Source organism: Phacochoerus africanus, chromosome 4 (genome assembly GCF_016906955.1).
Source record: "Phacochoerus africanus isolate WHEZ1 chromosome 4, ROS_Pafr_v1, whole genome shotgun sequence".
Lineage (NCBI taxonomy): Eukaryota > Metazoa > Chordata > Mammalia > Artiodactyla > Suidae > Phacochoerus > Phacochoerus africanus.
The window spans coordinates 116,858,571-116,883,961 of record NC_062547.1 but is presented as its reverse complement, the minus strand read 5'-3'; the positions used below and the strand labels follow the sequence as shown (position 1 = coordinate 116,883,961).

At 43.6% G+C, this 25,391-nt stretch overlaps 1 protein-coding gene across 1 annotated transcript in view; it reads right to left on the bottom strand.

The window, feature by feature from the left end:
- REEP5 (receptor accessory protein 5) overlaps window positions 1-16,498 on the bottom strand; it is a 39,281-nt gene extending 22,783 nt beyond the window's left edge. Inside the window, exons 1-2 of the mRNA XM_047778415.1 lie at window positions 16,289-16,498; window positions 15,524-15,617 (exon numbers count right to left, since the gene is read on the bottom strand). Coding sequence (XP_047634371.1) covers window positions 15,524-15,617; window positions 16,289-16,406 — 212 coding nt within the window. The 5' untranslated portion in view covers window positions 16,407-16,498. The remainder of the gene's footprint in view (window positions 1-15,523; window positions 15,618-16,288) is intronic.
- Between the last annotated feature and the right edge of the window lie 8,893 nt (window positions 16,499-25,391).

The following is a 25,391-nucleotide window of genomic DNA, read 5'->3' as shown; positions in this document are numbered from 1 at the left end:
GGAGCCAAGAAAGCCACGCTGCCCAGCACATGACATTGACTCACTCTAATTTTCCACTTAAAGCAAACTACCACAAATTATTAATTACAATGAACTATGAAATAGCCAGGCTTTTCCCTTCTTTTCTTCCCTGTGGTCATCTGGCTTTACATTATTTCACCATTCTTGGCTTGCAACTTGTATCCTAGTTCTACCACTTAGTAGGTACATGACCTTGGACAAGTTATTCTGGGCTTAAGGACCCTCATCTATCAAGTAGGGATGATAAACCTCATTGTGCTGCTATGAAGATTAACTCAGTTAATACATGGTAAGCATTTAAACAGTAAGCACTGAAATATTACATTAATAAATATTAGTCATAATAGTAATAATTTATTATTATCATAGGGAGGCAAGAGATTAAAAAGAACAGAGAGCAATAGGAACACTTGTTCTGGCTAAGTACAGTGGGTAAAGGATTAATAGCATGGATAATAAGGCTAAAAGGAGATTAGAGAATTACTCATGGATTTTCATTGTACCTATCACCAAATCCCAAATGCTACAGAAGTGTGAGGTGAAATCCAAAAATCCTATTTGCAGGTCAGGGGGAACAAATTCAAACGCTGCTGAAAACATTTTTCAGGCCCATGCTGCAAAAGAGGACTGGCCAAAAGTCTTGACAGTGGGATTGGATTGGTCGTGAGAGGGATGTAACCTACCAGCCAGACCTCATCCAGACCACCTGGCCCCACCGATACCCACTGGTGTCAGCTGCCTCCACCTTTTTGGCTCATCTGTTTCTTTCTATGCGCGGTTTTCTAAAAACAAGACCAGGAACCAACAATGGCCAAAGGATAGCATGAAACACTTGTGAAGAAAATGAAGTTTGAGAACAAACAGTCCTGGGCTACCAGTATCATCCCTCTCCCAAATTAAGAACCGTCATTTGGAAACCTACATTCCTGGAGTTTCCGAAGTGGTGCAGTGGAAACAATCTACCAGGAAAAAAAAAGAAAAAAGAAAAAAAGAAAAGAAAAAGAGAAACCTAAGTAATCTCTGACCCACAGACAAGACCAAACTGCAACCACCCTAAGGACTTTATTAGAAAGAAACTGTGTAAACTAAGGACAGTTGATGGGTTTATAGAATTGTATGAGGCAAAAGGAAGATATCTTAGAGATGAACTAGTTCAAAAATCATTAAGGGAGGAGTTCCCTGGTGACTGAGTGGGTTGAGGACCTGGCATTGTCACTGCTGTGGTGCAGGTTTGATCCCTGGTCCAGGAACATCTGCATGCCATGGATGTGGCAAAAAACAAACAAACAAATCAGTAATGGAGGTGGCAATCTTGCTGCACTGTGGAGAAAGAGGCATGGGGGGAAAAGCCAACATTCCCAGGTCACTGGAGAAAAGCCTGAAGCCCCCAGCTCTGGACTTAACCTCCAGATTTCTTCCTATGCTAGATAAGTCAAGGTCCTTATCACTCAGGCCACTGTTAATAAAGGCAGCTGACTGTACCCTGGCATAAAAGGTGACTGGCTCCACCAAAAACTTTGTAAACCAAACTTATGTGAGATTCCTCATTCATGGTCAGAAACAGCTCTGCTTCCTTGCTGAGGTTTCATCTATTAATTAAATATATCATTGTTTCTAGTTAATGCTCATTTAGGAGGGCAGGAAAGAGATAACTCTTCATACTATTTTTACAATTACTTTAGGCAAAACATATCCAGCAGGGAAAACATCTGCCTTTACATGCTCTTAATTCAGATTCACGCTCTTGGTAAGCGAAATAGATAAAAATGCTTTCCTATATGTGACTTACAACCTATTTATATTTTCATTTTTAATTCTTATCTTTTTAGGACAAAGTCCATGTTTATTCAGTGTAGCATGTAATAACTCTCAGAGTTATAAGCAATTAACAAATATTTAAAAATATGTCAAATAATATACCCAACTTTTTTTTTTTTGGTCACACCTGTGGCATATGGAAGTTCCTGGGCCAGGAACAGAATCCAGGATGTGACCGATGCCACAGCTGCAGCCATGCCAGATCCTTAACCTACTGTGTCACAGCAGGAACTCCCACTAACATACCCAACTTTTACCTAAACTTACTCTTGTAATATTCTATTGCTGTATCTTTAAAAAATTAAAACTAGAAAATAGGAAAAGCAGATATGAGGAGGAAAGCCGTATTTTCTCCATAGTTTCTCAAAGACTATGTTTTTGACACTCTATTAACTCTTTCAGACTCAAAGGCTATTCCCTGCTTAATGGGTATTTCAACACCTTCACACATTCATGTAAGTTGAAAAATGGCAATTTCCTACAATAGAATGGAGCATAAACTGTGTATTATATTTACATATTATACACATCTGTCAACAATGAAAGAGAAGCATAAGACAGATGACAGATCTAAAAAGCTCACTGAGAAGTTTTGCAAGTATTTATTACTACATCCTGCATTTCAAATGATACGCTTTAAAGGTAACTTCTAACAGGGGACACAACTGTCTGGTTTAATCTTCTTTTTAAGAAAAATTTTATTGGCGTATAGTTGACTTACAGTGTATAAGTTTCAGGTGTACAGAAAAGTGAATCAGTTATACATCTACAAATATTCATTCTTTTTTCCCATATAGGATAATTAAGCAATGACTTAATCTTTACTTTGTTATAATTTTTCTTAAGATAAAAAGGAAATGAGAAAAATAAGGTTATTTACTGTCAGTACAAACCAAAAACCTAACTGGCTTTACTTTTCTCCTCTAAATTCTTAATGGTGGAGAACGAGTGAAATGGCCAGGGAGGTCCTGTCTAGAGACACAGACTCTCAGTGACAGACATTTGGACACAAGCCTGTGCCGAGCACAGTCAGTGCACTGACACTGAACCGAAGCCCTGGGGCCAAAAACAGTGATTTTTTTTTTCTTTTTTTGTCTTTTGGCCACCCCATGGCCTATGGAGTTCCTGGGCCAGGGATCAGAACCAAGCAATGCCACGTCCTTAACCCAGTGTGCTGGACTGGGGATCAAACCTGCATCCCAGCACTGCAGCCAATGCCAATCCCACTGCACCCCAACAGGAACTCCAAAACAGTGATTTTTTAAGGACCTACAGTCAACAGTGGAAAAAACAGTTCCATTCCCAATGAAGCAGCACAGCTGTGCTTGGGGAGGGAGGGGTCCTATGCAGGAGTTCTGGGAACTGGAAATCTCAATGGAAAAAAATGAAGTAAAAGATTCGATACTATGCCTAGTGTTTAGGAACATGTACAGCACTGTGCCAAAACAAAAGAAAACCACCAGCCATACCATACACTTTTACATCTTGGAAGAAAGAAACTTTATTTTACTTTATTGCTCTTGGAATAATGATGTCTTAAGGTGCTAATAGAAGTACAAGAAAACATAAGCTTAGTAACAAAAAAGAGTAAGTGGGAAAAAATAAAATGCTATTTGGGAGGTTTTTCCTCAATCATTTAAAAAGTTCAAAGACACAGAAGTAGAGAACCATGACTATAATTAGGTCAGTTTTCCTCTATGTATGTTAATTAAAGTATTCACCCTTGGAGTTCCCTTGTGGGGCAGCAGGGTAAGGATCTGGCGTTGTTACTGCAGCAGCTTGGGTTGCTGCTGTAGCGAAGATTCTATCCCTGGCCCAGGAACTTCTATGTACCACGGGCACAGCCAAAAAAAAAAAGTAATCACCCTTTCTTTTTTTGTCTTTTTAGGTCCGCACCTGAGGCATGTGGAGGTTCCCAGGCTCGGGGTTGAATTGGAGCTACAGCTGCCTGCTTACGCCACAGCTACGGCAATGCCAGATCTGAGCTATGTCTGTGACCTACACCACAGCTCATGGCAATGCCAGATCCTTGCAGTCACTCACACCAAGGAAACCTGGATACTTACAACCTGTACTGTACATGGTTCACATGGAACTTAATCACTACAGTTCAAACTAGCCAAATGACATAAAATTAAGTAATATGTGTCTTCAGAGCATCGGCCTCACTACAGAAATCAGTTATACCTATCAATAGGATTTTTTTTTTTTTGGATTTTAATTTTAATGAGTTGATTAAATTACCAGGCTGCAAGTGCATCAAAAAAAGCAGTTCATTAAAAAATCTATAATAGGAGTTCCCTTCATGGCTCAGCAGTTAATGAACCCAACTAGGATCCACGAGGATGTGGGTTCCATCCCTGGCCTTGCTCAACGGGTTAAGGATCTGGCGTTGCTGTGAGCTGTGTGGGTTGCAGACGTGGCTCGGATCCTGCATTGCTGTGGCTGTGGCGTAGACTGGCAGCTGTAACTCCAATTTGACGTCTAGCCTAGGAACTTCCATATGTCACAGGTGTGGCCCTAAAAAGAGAGGGAAAAAAATATATATATATATAAAATCTATAACAATAAAATCCTTTGAGATGTGCTATTGGTAAAGACCAGAAAGGAATCCACTTCAGGTCCATTTGATTTGTTTTATTTCTAATATGGGAAGTTACATTTAATAACAAATATTCCAGAGTTCAAGGTGGATTCTTTGAAGCTTGAATATGAAGAAAAGAGACCACAATGTTTATAACGCTTTCTGATACAGCAGACACATAATGTGACCACCTGCAGTGCCCACTCTGTGCGGGACTGCTTCTGCCTGTGCTTATCAGAGAATGTGAAATAGGAATTTGTGATAGCTCAAAATGGTTTTCCTATTTCCTATTACCTCTATTTAGGAGGCTGCCATGGCACCTATTATTCAACTCACAGAGTACGTCACATTAGAAGGAAAAAAAAAATCACACATTTTAAGACATGAACATTGGACAGGTTGTTTCCATGCCAATAAGGAAAAGATTTTTCTTTTTCACAGAGGAATAGGAAGGTCAGAAAATACAGGCATTTGGAAAAGTATGCTTGTTTTTCACTGCAAAATAGGTGTGCTTTCAAAGCAAGAGAGGACCAACAGAGCAAGAGAGAAAACAACAAAAGAAACAAACAAAAGCAACAAACATACAATAAAACCAATTTGCTTATTTACTATTTATATCATGCCCAATTTTCCTCCCCATCCAAGAAAAGAAATCATCTTTAGCAACAAATATACTTCTTAAACATGTAAAAACTATATTCTAAGATCACTGTACGAGAACAATGAAAAAATATATACCATGCCCCTTTATTCTTTAATGGAGTGTTCTCCTATAGGGTTAAATGACCAACCTAATGAAATGCATAATGTAAGATAAGCTAAATTCACAGCCAAGTGCATTTTCAGATGAGTCGATATAAAACATCTTTAACAGAGACTGAATTACCAAAAATAAGCAGTCACCATGTCATCAAATATTCTGGTGTTTAATTAACAGGGATTTTATTTGCTAACTATCCACTGTTTTGTTTTTTAATGCAAAATGGAAGCCTCAGTCACAATCAAATATAAAGAACAAAGAATGTTGACAGTGGGCAGTCAAGGGGAGTAAGGCATTTCTACAGCTACGCTTGGCTTTGCCTCAACAGACTCGTGACCTGAGTCACAGGACTTAATTTTGCTGCCTTGGTTTCCACATCTGATAAAGGTGGCTATCACCCCAGCAGCTCGATCTCTAAGACCTCTCCTAGCTAACATTTTATAACTCAAAAGAAAATGCATTAGACTTTTTTTTTTTTTTTTGCCTTTTTGCCATTTCTAGGGCCACTCCTGCAATGAAGGTTCCCAGGCTAGGGGTCTAATCAGAGCTATAGCGGCTGGCCTATACCAGACCCACAGCAACACGGGATCCAAGCCATGTCTGCAACCTACACCACAGCTCACGGCAACGCCGGATCGTTAACCCACTGAGCAAGGGCAGGGACCGAACCCGCAACCTCATGGTTCCCAGTCGGATTCGTTAACCACTGCGCCACGTCAGGAACTCCTGCATTAGACAATTTGATACAGTTTAAAAAGATGAACACCTCAAGCAATAAAACAGCAGGTGCAAACAACAAATATAGCACAGGGAACTATATTCAGCATCTTGTAATAAATCATAATGAAAAGAATATGAAAAAGAAAATGTATATAACTGAATCACTTTGCTGTACACCAAAACGTAACACAACATTATAAATCAACTAGACTTCAATAAGCAAACAAACAAAACAAGCAGAGGCAAATCCTACTGGGGACAGCCCTCTGTCAAGAGAATTGATGGCTCTATAAATATATTATCTACATCAACTATGGCATCGTAACTTCAACTTACACTTAAGTGCCCTCACAACCTACACAGAAAGAACCTAAACTGACCTTTCCCACACACAACAGGGCCACATCTACAACAGGATCAGCGGCATCTCTGCAGCGCCAGGATGCAGGTTCAATCCCTGGCACAGTGGGTTAAAGTGTCCACTGTTGCCACAACTGCGGTGTATGTTGCAACGCAGCTCACCCTGTCTGGGGAACTCCATATGCCGAGGAGTAGCCAAAAATGAAAAAAGCAAAACAAAAAAAAAAGAGGGCCAGTAGTCTGGAGTTACCTCTGACATGTAAGTGATCCCTTCACTGGATCACCTGACCAAACTGTCAGAAGCTGCGGGATATATATATATATACATATATGTAGTGGCCACATGAGTGAGACAGATGACAACTCCATTTCCGGGAATCAGGACAGCGAGTGAGTGACAGGATAATGTCAGGATAGGTTTCTACAACCCCTGCTTGTATTTCAACAGCTACAAAAAGTAATTTCATTAGCAGTTTTTGAAATTGTTTTTAAACTTCCACTCCACTCATTTGTTGTTCTCAAAGTTAATAATAGTAATACTAATAGTAATGACAGGCACTAAATACACTTGAAATGTCCCATAAAGAGTTAGAATTGGTTTAAATACCATGCGAGGGTATTAAGTTGCAAACTGAGTCCTCATTCAAAGTCAGTCCTCAAAAAAGAGAGCTCTGGGATCAGGGGGGGAGGAAGGCAGCTCAGAAGGACAAATAGACCCTATCTCTAGGGCCTCCATAAAGAGAACCAAAAAAAAGTTCACTAAAGTTCATGAGCAACACTCCACAAGAGAGTATCAGGAATGAGATCTCCCTCCACAATGGCTTTCGAGTCCAGAAATTAAACCATTTAAATCATTCATCTTACTTACTCCTCAAAACTTTCTTCTCTATGACTCAGACAAAGGGGAGAAACAAACAAACAAACAAAACAACCCACCAAAAATTTGTAAATGCTGCTGTAATTACCTACAAAATATTTACATGTTTTTATAAGACTATTTGATTAGTTCTTTTCAGTTTTCTCCACAACTCCTTCATCTTAAAACAGTTCAGCAATAGTAGCAGTAATACTAAGTGAAAATCTGACAAAGGTAAAATGTTTAAGTGTTTAACACTGCAATGTTGCTTAAGACCACATTTACAGAATGCCAGTTATATTTCTGGTCCAAGTGCCCAGTAGGCCAGAATATCTGCATGTGCTTCAGGCCCTTAGAAAAGCAAAATGTGGGCATGCACTGCTCTGCCAGGAAGCCCTCTTTGCAGAGAACACACAGTTGCAGAGAGAAAAGCTAATGTAGCAGGAGCAGAAGCAGCTTAATAGAAAAATGTGTCTGTTCCCAAGGGCTCATGAGTAAAAAAGAAAAAAAAAAAAGATAATTACAAGTTCTTTAAGAAACACAGGAAACAGACACACCCCTTACTAATGAGCCTCTGAAGAGAACCGCAAATACACATCTTCCAGCACCATTAGGAAAGCCTAGCTCTGCTTCAGATGACTGGCTTTTGCGAAACAGAAAGTAGTTCATGACTGTCAGTCACACCATGGCAACTTTCCCAAACTCTCCTCTGGGTAGTGACCCCTCTTCTGGAGTCTGCCATTGCAAACTGTCAGTAAGTAGATTTCAACCCTTTCAACCCATTTTCCCTCACGTTATCTGCTGTGCATCATTTGCCAAGAAGATGCTGTAGCTTCTGCTTGTGGATGATTGCATGACAACTCTTGTAGTTATTGCGACAGTGTTTCCTTCACATTCCCCTCCCCGCCAACCCCTTTCTTGATCTGACCTCACAGGGATCATCCTCAAACTTCTCCCCCCCCTTGAAATTGACTGCCTCTTTACAAAGAACTAAAGGCAAGGCTGCATTCACTCAGGAGATCCAGTTCAGGGTCCCATCTTCAGATGGGTGTGCACTGGTTAAAAAAAAAAAAAAAAAGCAGGTCTCTGCACACAACATTTTATATTGCTGCTGTCATAAATCAATGCTACATCACAGCTAACAAGACAACTTGTTAGTAATAGATTCTAACCCAAGTTTACAAAACACTGCACATGACTATGTATGCAGATATATGATTTGGGATGGTAGTACCTTATTAGAGAAACCCACTGCATGAAGGTCCTTGCATTTGTAATGACAGTTTCAAATTGATTTAAAAATAGTGGAGTTCCCGTTATGGCACAGCAGAAACAAATCCGACTAGGAACCATGAGGTTGAGGGTTCGATCCCTGGCCTCACTCAGTGGGTTATAAAGATCTGGCATTGCTGTGAGTTGTGGTGTAGGTCACAGACATGGCTCGGATGTGGCATTGCTGTGGCTGTGGTGTAGGCAGGCAGCTATAGCTCTGATTAGAGCCCTAGCCTGGGAACCTCCATGTGCCGTGGATGTGGCCCTACAAAAAAAAAAAAAGTTACTGGGAATTCCCATCGTGGCTCAGCAGTAATGAACCCAACTAGTATCCATGAGGACTCGGGTTCAATCCCTGGCGTCACGCAGAGGGTTAAGGATCCAGCATTGCTGTGAGCTATGGTGTAGGACACAGACACAGCTCAGATCCAGTGCTGCTGTGGCTGTGGTGTAGGCTGGCAACTGTTGTTCTGATTCGACCCCTAGCCTGGGAACTTCCACATGCTGCAGGTGACCCCAGACCACCGCCGCCAAAAGTTATATCAGTAGTTAATTTTCATTATTGAATAAGGTTATGGCATGTATCTGTGAGACACTTAAAGAGCCATATGGGAAGAAATATAACAGTTAAAAATATGAACTTTGGGGACAGACTTCCAATGTTTAAAAAGCAGTGTCACCCTCTACGGTTGTGAGACCTTAATCAAGCTACTTCTCTTTCCCTGTTTCCTCATCTATAAAGTGGGAATAATCTTAATTCATTATAGGGTTGTCATGAGGATTAAATGAGCTATATGTGTAAAGTACTTAAACAGAGATATTTAAGTGTTCAGCCCTGCAAAGAGCTAAAAGTAGTAATACTTTTTGTACTGATAGCAAAAGCTTAAAATGGGCTGGTGAGGACACACAGAAGATAAAATGACACATCACTGAAGTGGGTCTGAGATTTGAAAAGTGCTGCCAAACGCTAGATTAAGTATAGACATTAGGGAGTTCCCTTGTGGTGCAGTGGGTTAAGGATGTAGCATTGTCACTGCAGCAGTTCAGGTCACTGCTGTGGCACAGTTTGATCCCTGGCCCGGGAACTTCTGGTGCCAAAAAATATACACAGTAGTCATAGCCAAAAAATATACATATGCAGTAGTTCCCATCATGGCTCAGAGTAACAAACCCAATTAGTATCCATGAGGACTCAGGTTCCATCCCTGGCCTCGTTCAGCGGGTTAAGGATCTGGTGTTGCCGTGAGCTATAGTGTAGGTCACAGACTTGGCTCAGATCTGGCATTGCTGTGGCTGAGGCGCAGGCCTCCAGCTGCAGCTCCAATTCGACCCCTAGCCTGGGAACTTCCATATGCTGCAGGTGTGTCCCTAAAAAGACCAAAAAGGAAAAGTATATATCTCTATCTCTATATCTATATCTCTCTATATAGACACACATATACAGACGTTAAAATGCTGGACTCTAAATACATTTAATCTTTTCAAGCTTGGTACTGAGATATGCCTCAATGTGCTTTCACATTCCTCTTCAGTAATCGAGGGCTCCAGACCAAGTCTAGCCTCTGTGTGACCTTGGAAAACCTCCTGACTCTCCCTGTCCCTGGATCTTTTGAAAACTAATCAGACTCCATGTTTGATCTCTAAGGCACAACTCTGTTAGTCCCAGGAAGGTGGCAGCCTGCTCAAGAAAAATATGAAATAAAGATGAAAAGTAATAGACGTTTCTATAGAATTTTAAATAAAAAGTTTGCTGAGTTGGACAAAAAGCCAACCCTTCTCTTTTCCTTTCTCTGTGGGGCAAAAATAAACCTAGAAGCAGAGTCATTATACTTTCCCTCGTAATTCCATTTGAATAAAGAAGCAGGGACAGGAACAGCCCCTGTCCTCCAGGACCACTGGGAGAAGGGTACCATGGGTCTCAGGCTTGGACTTTGTGTGTGAAGAAGCAGCACAGATTTCTCAAAAGGATTCACTTCTGTGCCATTAAAAGCAGGGCTGCACCAGAGACGAGAGTCACCTAGTATATGATTTCATTTGTATGAAATGTCCAGAATAGGCAACTCCATAGAGACAGAAAGTAGCTCAGACGTTTCTGAGGACTAGGGTTTAGGATAGATAAATGGGGAGTGACTGGTAATCAATACAGGGTTTCCTTTTGGGGTGATGGAAATGTTTTGGAATTAGAAAGCGGTGATGACTGCAAAACTTTATGAATATACTCACCACTGAACTGTACACTTTAAAGGGTTGCATGGGAATTGTATGTCAGCCAAAAACGAGGCGAAGGGCAGGTCCACCGAAATAATAAAAGGCTCCTATGTAACCCGCTAGTCTGCTTTCTCTTATCAGAAATAGAAGGAAGTAGGGAGATTAAAGTCATTCTGTCAACAGCTCTTGATAATGAGAAGGGTAGAATTAGATTTCTTTCTTTCTTTCTTTCTTTCTTTTTTTTTTTTTGGTCTATTTTTTTTTTTTTTTAGGGCTGTACCCACAGTATATGGAGGTTTCCAGGCTAGGGGTGGAATTGGAGCTGCAGCCGCCGGCCTACACCACAGCAATGCCAGATCCATCTGTGACCTGCACCACATCTTAGGGCAACGCCAGATCCTTTACCCCACTGAGCGAGGCCAGGGATCAAACCCGCAACCTCATAGTTCTTAGTTGGATTTGTTTTCTGATGTGCCACTACAGGAACTCCTAGAATTAGATTTCTAATGGCCTATATAGGGTGGCCAAAAAGTCTGGAAACATAGAGCGAGGGGATGAAGGAAGGGCCCTGCCCTCAAAGGGAAATTATGTACACAGAAAATAAGAGTAAGCACTAGGAAGGGGTCCCTGATAAGGCACTGTTCCTCCCTCCCTGAGGGCTGGCCCAGCCTCCAGCTGTCTGTGTGCTCCAACACACCAAGACCTGTTGCACGCCAATACCTGGTGCCCCTGAACCTCACCCACAGATTTCCCAAGGTGGTGAGTCATGAAAAAAGCCCAACAAGCCTTCTCAAGTTCTATTTCTGCCCCCTGCAGCCTCTAAGCTCAACACTGACCATTAAGTGCAACCTGTAGGTCCCCCATGATAACCCAAGGAGAAGCAGCAGCAGGAGCAAAAGCTACAAGGTGAGAAAGGAAGGGATCAGCAATCATTTGGCAGGATCACCAACTCCTTCCAGAGATCACAGTGGCCAGAATGACCTTAAAATATAGGTCACGCCATGTCAACCCTATTTAAAACTCATCACAGGCAATCAGAAAACATGCAAACTCCCTACGGCTGCCTAGAATAAAAGGCACACATGATGTGATGGCTGCCTAATGGCACCTGCACCTCTCTGGTCCTCCCTCACCTCTCTTCCCTCTCAGAGGTTCCAACACACCAGATCCTCCAACAGCCTAAGCACCTGCTGCCCCAGGACCTGGCACACGCTGCTCCCTCTGCCTGGCTCTTCTCCCATCTAGCACCTTCTCAGCCCGCTAATCTTAACTCAAATGGTACCTCAGATAAATATCTACAGGAGTCCCTCCTGGTAATCTCTACCACAGCTACCCCTCGTGGGTGCTCTGCGGGGGCTCACCCACACTGTCACAACTTTATTATTTATTGCAGTTCACTGTGGATTGTTCATGCAAAGATGGAGATTGTGTCCACCTTAGTCCTGGGCATACCTAAGGTGCTGGCACACAGCTGGCATTTGATGTTTGCTAAATCGATGAACCTGTATTCTTAAAAATAACTGGCTGGGGAGAATTCCAAGAGACAAGGAGAACAACTAAAGTGACCACAGATGACATCTTAAGTAACACTGATTCAGGTGCTGCTAATACCACCATTTTCAAAGACTGTCTGACAATTACACAGTCACATCTGTTGAAGCAATGATCAGCCTTGATTAGACGAATGTAACAGCCATCGCCTGAATGTTTACTACCTGGGGTCTGTCTGCTTTTTCTGTGTCCACAATCCCATGTCTCCTAGAACCCCTCCTTCATCAGGCAGAGGCCAGGGGGGCCTCCAGACTATTCCCAGGGTCAGAGAGCCATTCTTCCTCCCCTTTCATTCCTTCTACACCAGGGCTTCTCAACATGGACTGCACCTAAGACTCCTTTGAAAATTTGGGGTTGGTAGATGCAAACTATTGCATGTGGAATGGATAAGCAATGAGATTCTGCTGTATAGCCCAAGGAACTATATGTGATCACTTGGGATGGAACATGCTGGAGGATAATGTGATAAAAAAAGGATCTATCTATATACATATAGATATATATATATACACATAACCAGGTTACTTTGCTGTACAGCAGAAACTGACAGAACATTGTAAATCAACGATAACAACAACAACAAAAATTCCAAAACTCAGGCCAAACCCCAGACCAATTACATCAGAATTTTTGGGGATAAGGCCTAGGCATCAGTGTTTTTAAAGGCTCCTCGGGTAATTCCAATGGGCAGCCAAGGCTGAGAGCCACTGCTTTAGGGAAAAGTCCAAATACCCACCAAGACCAACCTTCACTTAACTCCTTTATGGTAATAGAATCCTATATTCATGTTTGTATTTATTTATTTACTTATTTATTGTAGTTTTTTTTCCTTGTAATTCATTTTAAAGGTAAAAGAGTTGAATCTACCAAAAAGAAGCATCCTGTGAATAAATACTAATCTAGAGATACTCATTCATTATTTCCTGAAATTTTTATGTCTTTCAATTCCCTTTATTAGATATTTATTACTCTTTCAACACCTATTAAGGCATACGACAAATGTCACTTTGCCTCAGAATACTCAGACAGAAAAAAACTAAAGCGTATCTACTTGGTGAATAGAAAAATTCCAGAATGTGGGGTTCCTGTTGTGGCTCAGCAGGTTAAGGACCTGACGTTGTCTCTGTGAGGATTCAGATTTGAACCCTGGCCTCGCTTGGTGGGTCGGGTATCTGGTATTGCTATGAACTGCGGTGTAGGTCACAGACGCAGCTCAGATCCCGAGTTGTTGTGGCTGTGGTGTAGGCTGGTACCTACAGCTTGGATTTGACCCCTAGCCTGGGAACTTCCATATGCCTCGAGTGCGACCTTAAAAAAAAAAAAGGGATCTGGAGTTGCTGCAAGCTGTGATGTAGTCACAGATGGGGCTGGGATCCAGTGTTGCCAGGGTTGTGGTGTAGGCCAAAGCTGCAATTCCAGTTCAACCCCTGGCTTGGGAACTTCATATGCTGCAGGTGTGGCCATTAAAAAAAAAAAAATTAAAATATATAAAACCCATTTACCTGAACTATTCCGAAACATGACCAGACCATCTCTATCATTTCACAAAATTCCTAGCAATAGACAGGGACCTTTAGCTTCTTGTAAGTAAAAAAAGAGCCAGTAATATTCAATTTACTATGCAGAAAATGAATGAATGAGTTCAAACAAATGATGAGAAACTGAAAGTGCCTTGCTTGAAATTACTTTAAAATATGACTTTAAAAAATGGTTCCTATTAGAATTAATCCACTTCAGGTCAAGGAGAAGCCTGTTCAAGCTCTGTCTGCCTTTAGCCACAACCACTTCCACATACACCAACCTGCATGTCCCACCCAGAAGCAGATTTCCCCTTTCCTAAAGCTCATAGCACTGCTATAATTGTACCAATAGACAGATTACGTTTCTCACAAGATTATGCACCAAAGGTACTGATGTGGAAAAAACATTTTTTATGATCTTCAGTATGTTTAAAGATTCACTGTCTTTACTAGTTCAAAATAATTCAAGCAGCTAGGTAGTTACTAAATGTGATCAACACCATCTAAAGCACAAACCTGAAAAATACTTCAGAATCTTCCTTACTAAAAGTAGCACACACATATAGAAGAAAAGTATGTGCTAGTAGTTTATTTTGTTGTCACAGACTCATTGACGTGCAAGCCATTTTGAATCAGGGTTGCCTAAAAACGTTCTATCTATACCACCTGTTATTTTATGGAAATCTGCTATTCTTGTTCCTTTTTCATTGATCTGAAAGTGAAATCAGTTTTTCTGGTCTGCCTTCAGAATCACTCAGTATCCACATACACGCGAATGATACTTTAGCAGATAATGCTGGAGAGGATTTCCAAATTCAAAAGCAAGTAGTATCCTTGGTGTTCCCTGGTGGCCTAGCAGTTAAGGCTCAGGTCACTGCAAACTCCTACTTAGGACATTTTAATTTAACTGTTCAAGTCAGAACTAACTTCTAAAACATATTTCCCCTTTTTAGTCATATATTAAATTCTAGCCTAGCTTATGATAGACAATAGATGTAAAAATGTGTTATCTGTGTCTTAGCCTACTAGCTGTCATTTTTTTCTTCCTTTATCATTATGGTCAAGGGAGGTTGTAGAGACCAATTCAGTGAAAGTGAAACCCACCAGCTTTCTTGGAAAGAGCCTTAGAGTAAAATGAATTTCACTTGTGGAGAGAAAAAAGTCCTGTTTGAATGAATGGAAAAATGAAATTGTAGATTATTTGCAAAACACACTGTAGAGTAAAAACAACCTCAGAGAGTAGAAAAGTCATAGCATAATCTGATAAGATTCATTTTTAACTTAGATTATATAAATGAGCCATTTATATAACTAAAGAGACATAGTAGGGATGCACTGTATGCGGTTTATTTTTGTTTTTATACTAGGGTAAGTGTTTCCCATTTGCCTGTTAATAAGCGGCCAGCCTTTTTCATATCAAGAGGACAAAATTCTCCCCAGTGTCTGAGTTAATATTAATTCTCAATTAAGGAAACCCTAATTAATGGGGTTTTCCTATGTATATAAGGTGAAATACACATTAAAAGAATTATTAGGAAGAAGACACTGGCTCTCTGTGCCCGCTGAGATCTCCCCACCAGTAAAGGTCGACTTTGTTCAGCCTTTCATTTTTGCATCTGTTAGAAGGTCCACACCCCGCCAGTATAATCTGATGAAATATACATTCTGGCTGGTCATCAGGAGATCAGGTGTCAAGTTAAAGGTCTCTAATGTGTAACCCTAAGCAGTCAATTACTACTCTCTGGTCCTTTGACCACTCTCCCAGGGAAATGGGGGTGTACAGTAGCTAGGGCAGCTCACGATGGGGGACGGGGAGAGAAGGGGAAAAGGGACAGTTGCAGGAAGCCACTTACGAGACGTAGGCTGGGTAGCCAAATCCTATCAGATTGCAGAGGAGAGAGGCTCCATAACCAAACACCAGGTACAAGGCCACCAGCCCGATGACACCTGGAGACACGAGGAGAGAAGTGGGTCTGGTGGCACGACAAGCGCTCCAGCTGGGCAGCCCCCGCCCACACCACAAGGCTTGGCCGATACTCGGCAGCAGAGAAAACAAACCGAGCGAAGACTGGGCCTGCGCCTTCGCGGGGCTGTGCCTTCCGTCTGGGATACACCGCAGGCCCCACCGTAGTGTTCCTCCTCCCGCCCTCCCTCCCGCAAGGGGCCCCCAAGCCATGCTGCGCACCAGCTCCGGCAACGGTCTGGAGAGTCCAGAATTCCAGCGCCCGCCCGCAGCCCCTCCTCTCCCGAGGGGCCACCCGTTCTCGGCGCCGAGCTACGCATAGGGTCTGGCTAGGACCCGGTAGTCCGCCACCAGGCCAGCCCGTCCTCCTGCAGGCGCCCCCGCCGCCCCGCGCCAGCCCTGCGCTCGGCCGCTGGCACTCGGCGCTCCGCCGCGGGGCAGACACGTCAGCGCCAGCCGGTACCCGTCCCCCGGGCGCCTCGCCATCTGGCCGCCCCGGCGGGCTCTCTGGTCCCTGGCCTGTCCAGGGGCCCAGTTTGGTCCCCGGGGATGCCGCCCCCACTCCAAGTCTGTCCCCGACACAGTGACATGGATGTAGCAGCTGTTCCCGGCCGGGTTGGCGGCGGGACCCAGAAGGCTACCACCCCTCACTTACCTAGCGCTATGTAGCTCCGGTTCACGCCGGTCTTGGCCTCGATCTTGGCCAAGATGTCAGTCAGGTAGTTTTTCTGGTGCAGGAATTGGTCGAACCTCTGCCTCATGGCTGCAGACATGGCGGGGACCGTCGCACCGCCGCCCGGGGCTGCTTCTAGTACCGGGTGGCCGCAGAGGGGAGATGACGGGGGCGGGGATGGCAGCGGCGGGCGGGGCCGGAGGCGGGCGCTTCGATGCGTCTCTCAGCTCCGCTCCCCACCGCCCCTCACTCGCTGCCCCGCCCACGCCACACCACAAGCGCCCCACCCCCTCCTCCGTCCACAGCCTGGAGCTCTGCAGCCAGTGCCACACCCCGGGTGGCAGATGGAGTGGCACGCGCTCCCCCGCCGAGCTGCCGCCCTCCGCCTCTGTTAACTGGGTAAAAAAGGGGTGATGAATCTTGTGAGCGCCTTTCGCAAATCCGAAAGGAGGCGGCTTTGTTGCTCCCAACTGCAAAGTAGTGGGGCTGGTTCAATGCACCTACACTGCTCTGCTAAACCTAAGACATTTTAAATCGAAAAGTTGAAATGCACGACCATTCTGAAAAAGCTCTTTGGCGGCACACCTGTTTTTTCCTTCGTTGCCGAAACTCGGCAGCGTTTTTCTCACTTTTCGAAACCCTGGAAGAAATTTAACACCCTCCTCTGAGCGACACCATCTAGTAGTGAACAGCTTAAACCTTTTCATGGCGGGCTTGGCATTTGCTTGATGTCTGCTATCATTTCCAAATCCCCGCGGAGACATTGGTGTGTGCTTGCCTTTCAAGAAAACTTACCCTGTAGAAGTTAATTCCAGGTTTTAGGGCCAGAACTTCACTTTGCTTCCTTCAGAATGTTGTGCTCATGCTTTTCCTCCACCTAAACTTATGTTCTTGTTATTGCTTGCCCATCATTTCAGGAAACTCCTTTTGAAAGTATTCTTTCTTTCTCCTGTGATCTGCACCCTGCTGCAGAGTTTTCCTCCTTGCTTAATTTAAGCTTTAAAGGAACTTGCAGACCAGAGCTCCAGTTCTTTAGCATTCGCTGATCCTGGGCACAAACTGGCCCCCACCATTCTCTCTTTTTCCTACACAACCCGTCTGCTCATTCAATTTGACTTTACAGTACAGCCTTCCACTTCCTCAAAAAGCTATCTTGCCCACTCTTAACCTTTTCCTTTTAAGCTAATTCTCCTTCCTCTTTTCTTCTCCAGAACTTCTTAGCTCAATTCTCTGAGCACTGCCCTCACCATCCAGCCAAATCAGTGACCAAACAAAAGAAAAACTAATGATACTGAGACAGCCTCCCGACCGAGCTGTTCATTTCTGTGTTTCTACCTACAGTCTATTCTCAGTGTGGCAGCCAATTGGATCATTTAAAAATGTAGGTCAAACTGTGTTGACGTTTTGTTCTTAACCCTCCAGTAGCTTCCCATCTGCCTGAAGAATAGCCTCAAGGTCATAGATGATGTATATGGTTCCTTCTTCTCTCTTTGAATTACACCTCCTATTGCCTGCTTCCTGTGCCTCAAACAAGCCGAGGCCTCTCCTGCCCCTGGGCTTTCATTTTCCTTCTGTCTTAGTGGCTCTCGACTCGCAGTGATTTTGTCCCCCCCACACAAAGTCTGGAGACATCTTTGGTTGTCAAACAGTTGGTCACAACTGGGAGAGCAGATGCTACCCACCACTACTAGCATCGAATAGAGATACTGCTAAACATCCTGCAGTGCACAAGATAGCCCCGCTGCCCCCCACCACGTAGAGGTGCGAAGATAGGGAAACCGTTCTCTATCTAAAAGCTCAGATAAATACTTAACTCTCTGCTCCCATCTGTCAGGTCCTTGCTCAAATGACACATCTGTGAGGCCCTTTCTGATCCAGAATTGCAACTCCCAGTACTCTCTAGCTTTATTTTTCTTTCTAACACTTACTACTCTGACCATCTATGTGTTCTATTTTTTGTATTTTTTTTTCTTTCCCCACAAAATTATGAGCCCCAGAAAGGTGGGTATCTTTGCCTGTTTTTTTTTTTTTTTGTCTTTTGTTGTTGTTGTTGTTGTTATTGTTATTGTTGTTGTTGTTGCTATTTCTTGGGCCGCTCCCACGGCATATGGAGGTTCCCAGGCTAGGGGTTGAATCGGAGCTGTAGCCACCGGCCTACGCCAGAGCCACAGCAACGCGGGATCCGAGCCGCATCTGCAACCTATACCACAGCTCAGGGCAGCGCCGGATCGTTAACCCCACTGAGCAAGGGCAGGGACCGAACCCTCAACCTCATGGTTCCTAGTCGGATTCGTTAACCACTGCGCCACGACGGGAACTCCTGCCTGTTTTGTTTACTTCTTTATCTCAAACACCTAGAACAGTACCTGGTAGTTAATAGGTGTTTCAGTAACTATTTGTTGAATTAACAAATATCTAACATGCCTTGTATCACTCAGTATTCGAGGTGTTACATGTCCTGATTCATTAAGTCCTCGGAACAGCATGGGGTTGATAGATCGATTTTTATTCTCACCTAAGGGAAGGAAATGAGGTACATGAGGGCTCAAAATGGATACATGTCAGAGCTAGAATTCAAACAGGACTCTTACCCCTCAATGTACTGCTGATATCGGTTGAATTGTGTCCCCTGCGAAAAAGATATGTGGAGTGATAACTCCCACTACCTCACGACGTGACCTTATTTAGAGGTAGAGTCTTTACGAAAGTAATCAAGTTAAAACGAAGTTATTAGTGTAGGCTCTCATCCAATATGAGTGGTGTCTTTATAAAATGGGGAAATTTGAGAGGAATTCCCATCGTGCTTCAGCGATGATGAGTCTGACTAGCATCCATGGGGACGTGGGTTCGATCCCTGGCCTCGCTCAGTGGGTTAAGGATCTGGCATTGCTGTGAGCTGTGGTGTGGGTTGCAGGCACTGCTCGGATCCTGAGTTGCTGTTGCCGTGGTGTAGGCCGGCAGCTGCAGCTCGGGTTTGACCCCTAGCTCTGGGAACTTCCATATGCCGAAAGTGCAGACCTGAACACTAGTTGGATTTCTCGCCACTGAGGCACAACAGGAACGCCTATCTATGTATTTTAAGGAAAAGGCATGTTCTTGAGTCAAAGAGTGTTTATTGTCACAGCATGATTCATGTCCAAGAGCTAGAGGATCTTGGGCCAAAACTCATTCAAAAAAATGTTGAGGAGTTCCCGTCGTGGCACAGGGGTTAACAAATCCGACTAAGAACCATGACGTTGCAGGTTCGATCCCTGGCCTTGCTCAGTGGGTTAAGGATCTGGCGTTGCTGTGAGCTGTGGTGTAGGTTGCAGAAGTGGCTCCGATCCCATGTTGCTGTGGCTGTGGTATAGGCCAGGAGCTGTCAATCTGATTTGACCCCTAGCCTAGGAACCTCCATTTGCTGTGGGTGGGGCCCTAAAAAGACAAAAGACCAAAACAAACAAAAACCTTTGCCAGGTCCTGGGTGGGCCATCAATGATAAAAGGACTATGTTCATTCAGTGATCTAAGCACATGCATTCTTTCTGGAGACCTTGAGGCTGGTTTTGGACCCTCCAGGTAAGCCTGGTGTGGTAGGCAGAATAATGATCCCCCCTAACGAAATGTCCATGCCCTAATATCTAGAACATGTGACTATATCCCCTTACATGGCAAAAGGGACTTTGCAGATGTGATTAAAATTATAGACCTTAGGGACCCCTAGCCTGGGAACCTCCATATGCCATGGATGCAGCCCCCCCCCCAAAAAAAGCCAAAAAAAATATATATATAATAAAGTTATAGACCTTAAAATAGAGGAATTATTCTAGATTATCTGGGTGGGCCAATGTAATTACATGAGACCTTCAAATGGAAGCAGAAGCCAGATGGTTAGAGATGAGACGGAAGAAAAAGGAAGAGAAATTTGAAGTACAAGTGGGATTGAACCCACAGCTGCTGGCTTTGAAGACAAGGAAGAAAACGGCAACCTCAGTCCTACAACCACAAGAGTCCAACTTTTGCCAAAACCCCAAAATTAGCCCCAAAGAACAGATCTTCCTCAGAGCCTCCAGAAAAGAATGTAGACTTGCAGAAGACATATTGATTTTAGTCCAGGGAGATTTGTGTCAAGACTTCTGATTTAAAAAGAAAAAAAAAAAAAAAGACTTCTGGCAGAACTGTAGGACAATAAGTTATGTTGTTTTAAGCTACAAAGTTTGTGGTAATTTTTTGCATCAGCCTTGGGAAACCAATACAGCTGGTCAGTTTCTTTATTCACACGCTACCTGATGCCTAGTCACAACGGGAAGTGCACAAAATTGTCTGACTCTCCTGTCCTTCTCTTATGTGGAAAAAAAAAAAGCAAAAATGCACACCACCTTGTAGGCTATGAGATGAATCTGGATTGTTCTCTGTGGTTGGAATCAGACCCCGGGGTCAGTGAACCCAGAACAATCCAAATATGGAATCCAAATACCATGGTTTGTCCAGAACTGGACTAACTGGTCCTGAACATAGAGAAACAACCTATCAGTGATTTTCTGCTCTGTGTCTCCTTTGCAGACATCATTCTGTTAGAGAAATGGAGGGGGAAATAGGCAGCATAGTTAGACCTGGTGAAAATCTCTAGATTTATGTGCCATAGCAATGACACATGAATAAAAATATTTCGCTAAACAAAAGGATATTCCCGGAGTTCCCTCAGTGGTTAACAAACCTGACTAGGATCCATGAGGTTGCTGGTTTGATCCTTGGCCTTGCTCAGTGGGTTAAGAATCCATCGTTGCCTTGAGCTGTGGTATAGGTCGCAGATGCACTTCAGATCCTGCATTGCTGTGGCTATGGCCTAGGCCAGCAGGTGTAACTTCGATTTGACCCCTAGCCTGAGAACTTCCATATGTCATGGGTGCAGCCCTAGAAAGAAAAAAAAAAAAAAAAGAGGATATTCCCTGGTTGCTTTATTCTCTTTTTTTTTTTTTTTGTCTTTTTGCCATTTCTTGGCCCCCTCCAGTGGCATATGGAGGTTCCCAGGCTAGGGGTCCAATTGGAGCTGTAGCCACCTGTCCTACACCATAGCCACAGCAATGCGGGATCCGAGCCAGGTCTGCAACCTACACCACAGCTCATGGCAACCGCTGGATCCCTAACCCACTGAGCAAGGCCAGGGATCGAACCTGCAATCTCATGGTTCCTAGTTGGTTTCATTAACCACTGAGCCACGACGGGAACTCCAGCTGCTTTATTCTCAATTGTGAACAATTATTATCTAAAATTCCACTTCCTTTTTGATAAATGTGGACACATAGTAAAATGCTTAGTCCATGTTTTCAGAAGAAAATGTTTAACAATAAGACAAATGAGGCAGACCAAATGGAACACAAATGTATCCAATGAAGCTTGGTAATTTTCACATTTTATTGCTTTTAATAATTTCTTAAGTTATAGTAAACCTCTGCATTTTCCTTCTGTTGTCTGGCAGGTCTGTGCCTCAGGTTTTGTTTACTTTGTCCTTCCCTCTTTCTATTTTGATGGCATGTCTCCACCTGCCTCCTCCAGCAGAGGGAAGGGCATATGTGCCCACAGGGCTGTATTCCCAGGGCCAGAAGTTCTCCTGACTAACAAGGCCGGCTACTTTATGGGTGCCAGGCTCCAACAAAACCCAGAGTCCCTCTTCCATATGTGGGGTGGAGGGAGGGTAATGAAGAGATTATCTGGCAAATTAAAACACTGCACCTTCTTCCTAACATATACGAATGTTAGAACAAAAATATTTTTGTGACTTCAAGTCATTAAGAAATCATCTTAACCTGGGAGTTCCCATTGTGGCTGAGCAGTAATGAACCCAACTAGGATCCATGAGGATGTGGGTTCGGTCCCTGGCCTCACTCAGTGTGTTAAGGATCCGGCGTTGCTGTGAGCTGTGGTGTAAGTGGCAGACGAGATTCAGATAGGCCGAATAGGCTGGTAGCTGCAGCTCCAATTCAACCCCTAGCCAGGGAACTTCCAATATGTCGTGGGTGCAGCCCTAAAAAGACAACAAAACAAACAAACAAACAAAAACCATTAAACAAACAGTTTTTTATGATCTTAACCTGAAGAAACATCTGTGGAAAACAAAAGTGACCTGATCATGGGTCTCTAGCAGTATTTTCTTCTCTAACTCAGGAAAGAGGAGAGTAATCGCTTTTGCATCATCCCAAGTCGGTTTGACTTCCTTCTTAGGAACTGCCAAAGTCAACCTGCTTCAGACTGGTCTGCTCCATGGTCTGCCAGACAGAGACCTGGTCTGTCTGGTTCCCAACTCCCACGGGATCTGGCACCTAGGATATATTCATAATGCAGCAGGGTGAGTAGTCTGAGACCTAAGGCAGAGCTCTTATCTTCTGCATCTCTTTTCTCATTTCTTTTTCTTTTTTTTTTTTTTTTGTCTTTTTGCCATTTCTAAGGCCGCTTCTGCGGCATATGGAGGTTCCCAGGCTAGGGGTCCAATCAGAGCTGTAGCCACCGGCCTACGCCAGAGCCACAGCAACATGGGATCCGAGCCGCGTCTGCAACCCACAGCTCACGGCAACGCCGGATCCTTAACCCACTGAGCTAGGCCAGGGATCGAACCAGCAACCTCATGATTCCTAGTTGGATTCGTTAACCACTGCACCACGACGGGAACTCCTCCTTCTTCTTTCTTTCTTTTTTTAAAAATTTTATTTTGTAATTTTTTTCTTTTTTGGCCACACCTGAGGTTTGTAGAAATTCTCAGGCCAGGAATAGAACACGAACCACAGCAGTGACTCAAGCTGCAGCAGTGACAATGCTGGGTCTTTAACCTGCTGAGCCATGAAGGAATTCCTTCTTTCCTAAATTATTTAAGGAATGCTTATTTTACCTCAGGCATTCTTCCAAAAATATTACAAATAGCAACTCATTCAGTCATTGTGATACCTGTGAAACTGGTTCTCTTGTCACCTCCTATTTTGCAAATGAAAGGAAACAGAGGCACAGAGAGCTTATGTAATTTGCCCCCAATCACACAGCTAAATGGTAGAGCTGGGATTTCACCCATACAAGCTGGATCCAGGGGCTGTGCTCCACATATGCCTTACAAGTGCTGCCTCATCTTGACAGTGCTAAAATGATTGAGGAAAGAAAAAAATTGGAACCTAATTCTGGAGAAAACTGGGAAGGGAGTAATATTTGTACAAAGATTTGCAAATGAGTAGTATGTTTCCAGATACCTCATGTGTAGTTTTATATAGTACAATATTGACATTATAGGAAAAATAGTGATTAAAATCTAGGCTGATTTGAATACTTAAAAGGATTTTCCCCCTTCACTTAAAAAAATAACACTTAGAGTTCCTGTTGTGGCTCAGTGGGTTAAGAACCTGACTAGCATCCATGAAGATGTGGATTTGATTTCTGGCCTCGTTCAGTGGGTTAAGATCTGGCATTGCGGAGTTCCCGTCATGGCTCAGTGGTTAACAAATCCAAGCTAGGAACCATGAGGTTGCTGGTTCAGATCCCTGCCCTTGCTCAGTGGGTTAAGGATCCGGCATTGCTGTGAGCTGTGGTGTGGGTTGCAGATGCGGCTCGGATCCCGAGTTGCTGTGGCTCTGACATAGGCCGGTGGCTACAGCTCCAATTGGACCCCTAGCCTGGGAACCTCCCTCCATATGCTGTGGGAGTGACCCTAGAAAAGGCAAAAAGACCAAAAAAAAAAAAAAAAAGATCTGGCATTGCCACAAACTCAGTGAAGATCGCCAATACAGGCTAGAATCCGGTATTGGTGTGGCTGCGGTGCAGGCCAGCAGCTGCAGATCTGATTCACCCTCTAGACTGGGAATGTCTAGTATGCCTCAGGTGTGGCCCTAAAAAGCAATAATAATAATAATAATAAAATTAAAAAATAACACTATCAAACTGTGAATCATTTTAAGTTCTTGAAAACTTGACCCTGACTTCAGACAAATGAATAATTACTGTGCTCAGTAGGAAGTTATACAAACTTACAACTGGTTAAAAAGTTCAAAATCCAGTTTTTCTGGTAGCCAGTTGTATTAGCTAGGGCTGCAGTAACAAAGCACCACAAACTGTCTGCCTTAAATAAAAGAAATGAGGAGTTCCCATCGTGGCGCAGTGGTTAGCGAATCTGACTAGGAACCAGGAGGTTGCGGGTTCGATCTCTGCCCTTGCTCAGTGGGTTAACGATCTGGCATTGCCGTGAGCTGTGGTGTAGGTCCCAGATGCGACTCTGATTCCATGTTGCTGTGGCTCTGGCATAGGCCAGGTAGCTACAGCTCCGATTAGACCCCTAGCCTGGGAAAGTCCATATGCCACTAGAGCAGCCCAAAAAATGGCAAAAAGACAAAAAAGAAAAGAAATGAATTGTCTTATGGTTCTGCAAGCCAGATGTCCAAGCTCAAGGTGTGAGCAGGGGTGGTTCCATTTGAGGGCTGTGAGGGGAGGATCCATTCCAGGCCTCTCTCCTTGGCTTGTAAATGGCTGGCTTCTCCCTGTGAATTTTCGCATCTTCCTAGTTGGGAATAGTGGGTTAAGGATCCATTGTTGCCTCAGCTGTAGTTCGGATCTGATCCCTGCTGGCCGGGGAGCTCCATATGGCTCGGGGGGGCCGAAAAAGAAAAAAAAGCAAAACCAAAAACTGATACATAGGAAACAGAGATACCCACAAAGGCATAAAGAAACACCCACATCCATTGGGCCAGTATTTTTATGGCATAACACCTTTTACTACTGCTACAAATTCAGCACTCTATATAGACATAGGGATATATTATTTCAGAGTTTTCCCCTTTAGCTGGTTAAGTCAAGGTCTAGAAATCACTTCAGACTTCATCATTCTTGTCTTGCTTCTTTGCCTTAAGGTTTGTTCCCAATATGGATACAAATCCTCAGGGCTGAAATGACACTTTATGAACACATCTTTTTTTTTTGTCTTTTTAGGGCCATGGGAATCTGCAGTTCAGATCTGATCCCTGCTGGCTGCAGAGCTCCGAATGGCCCATGGCATCTGAAGGTTCCCAGGCTAGAGGCTGAATCAGACCTGTAGCCACCAGCAACAGCCACAACCACAGCAACACCAAAACTGAGCC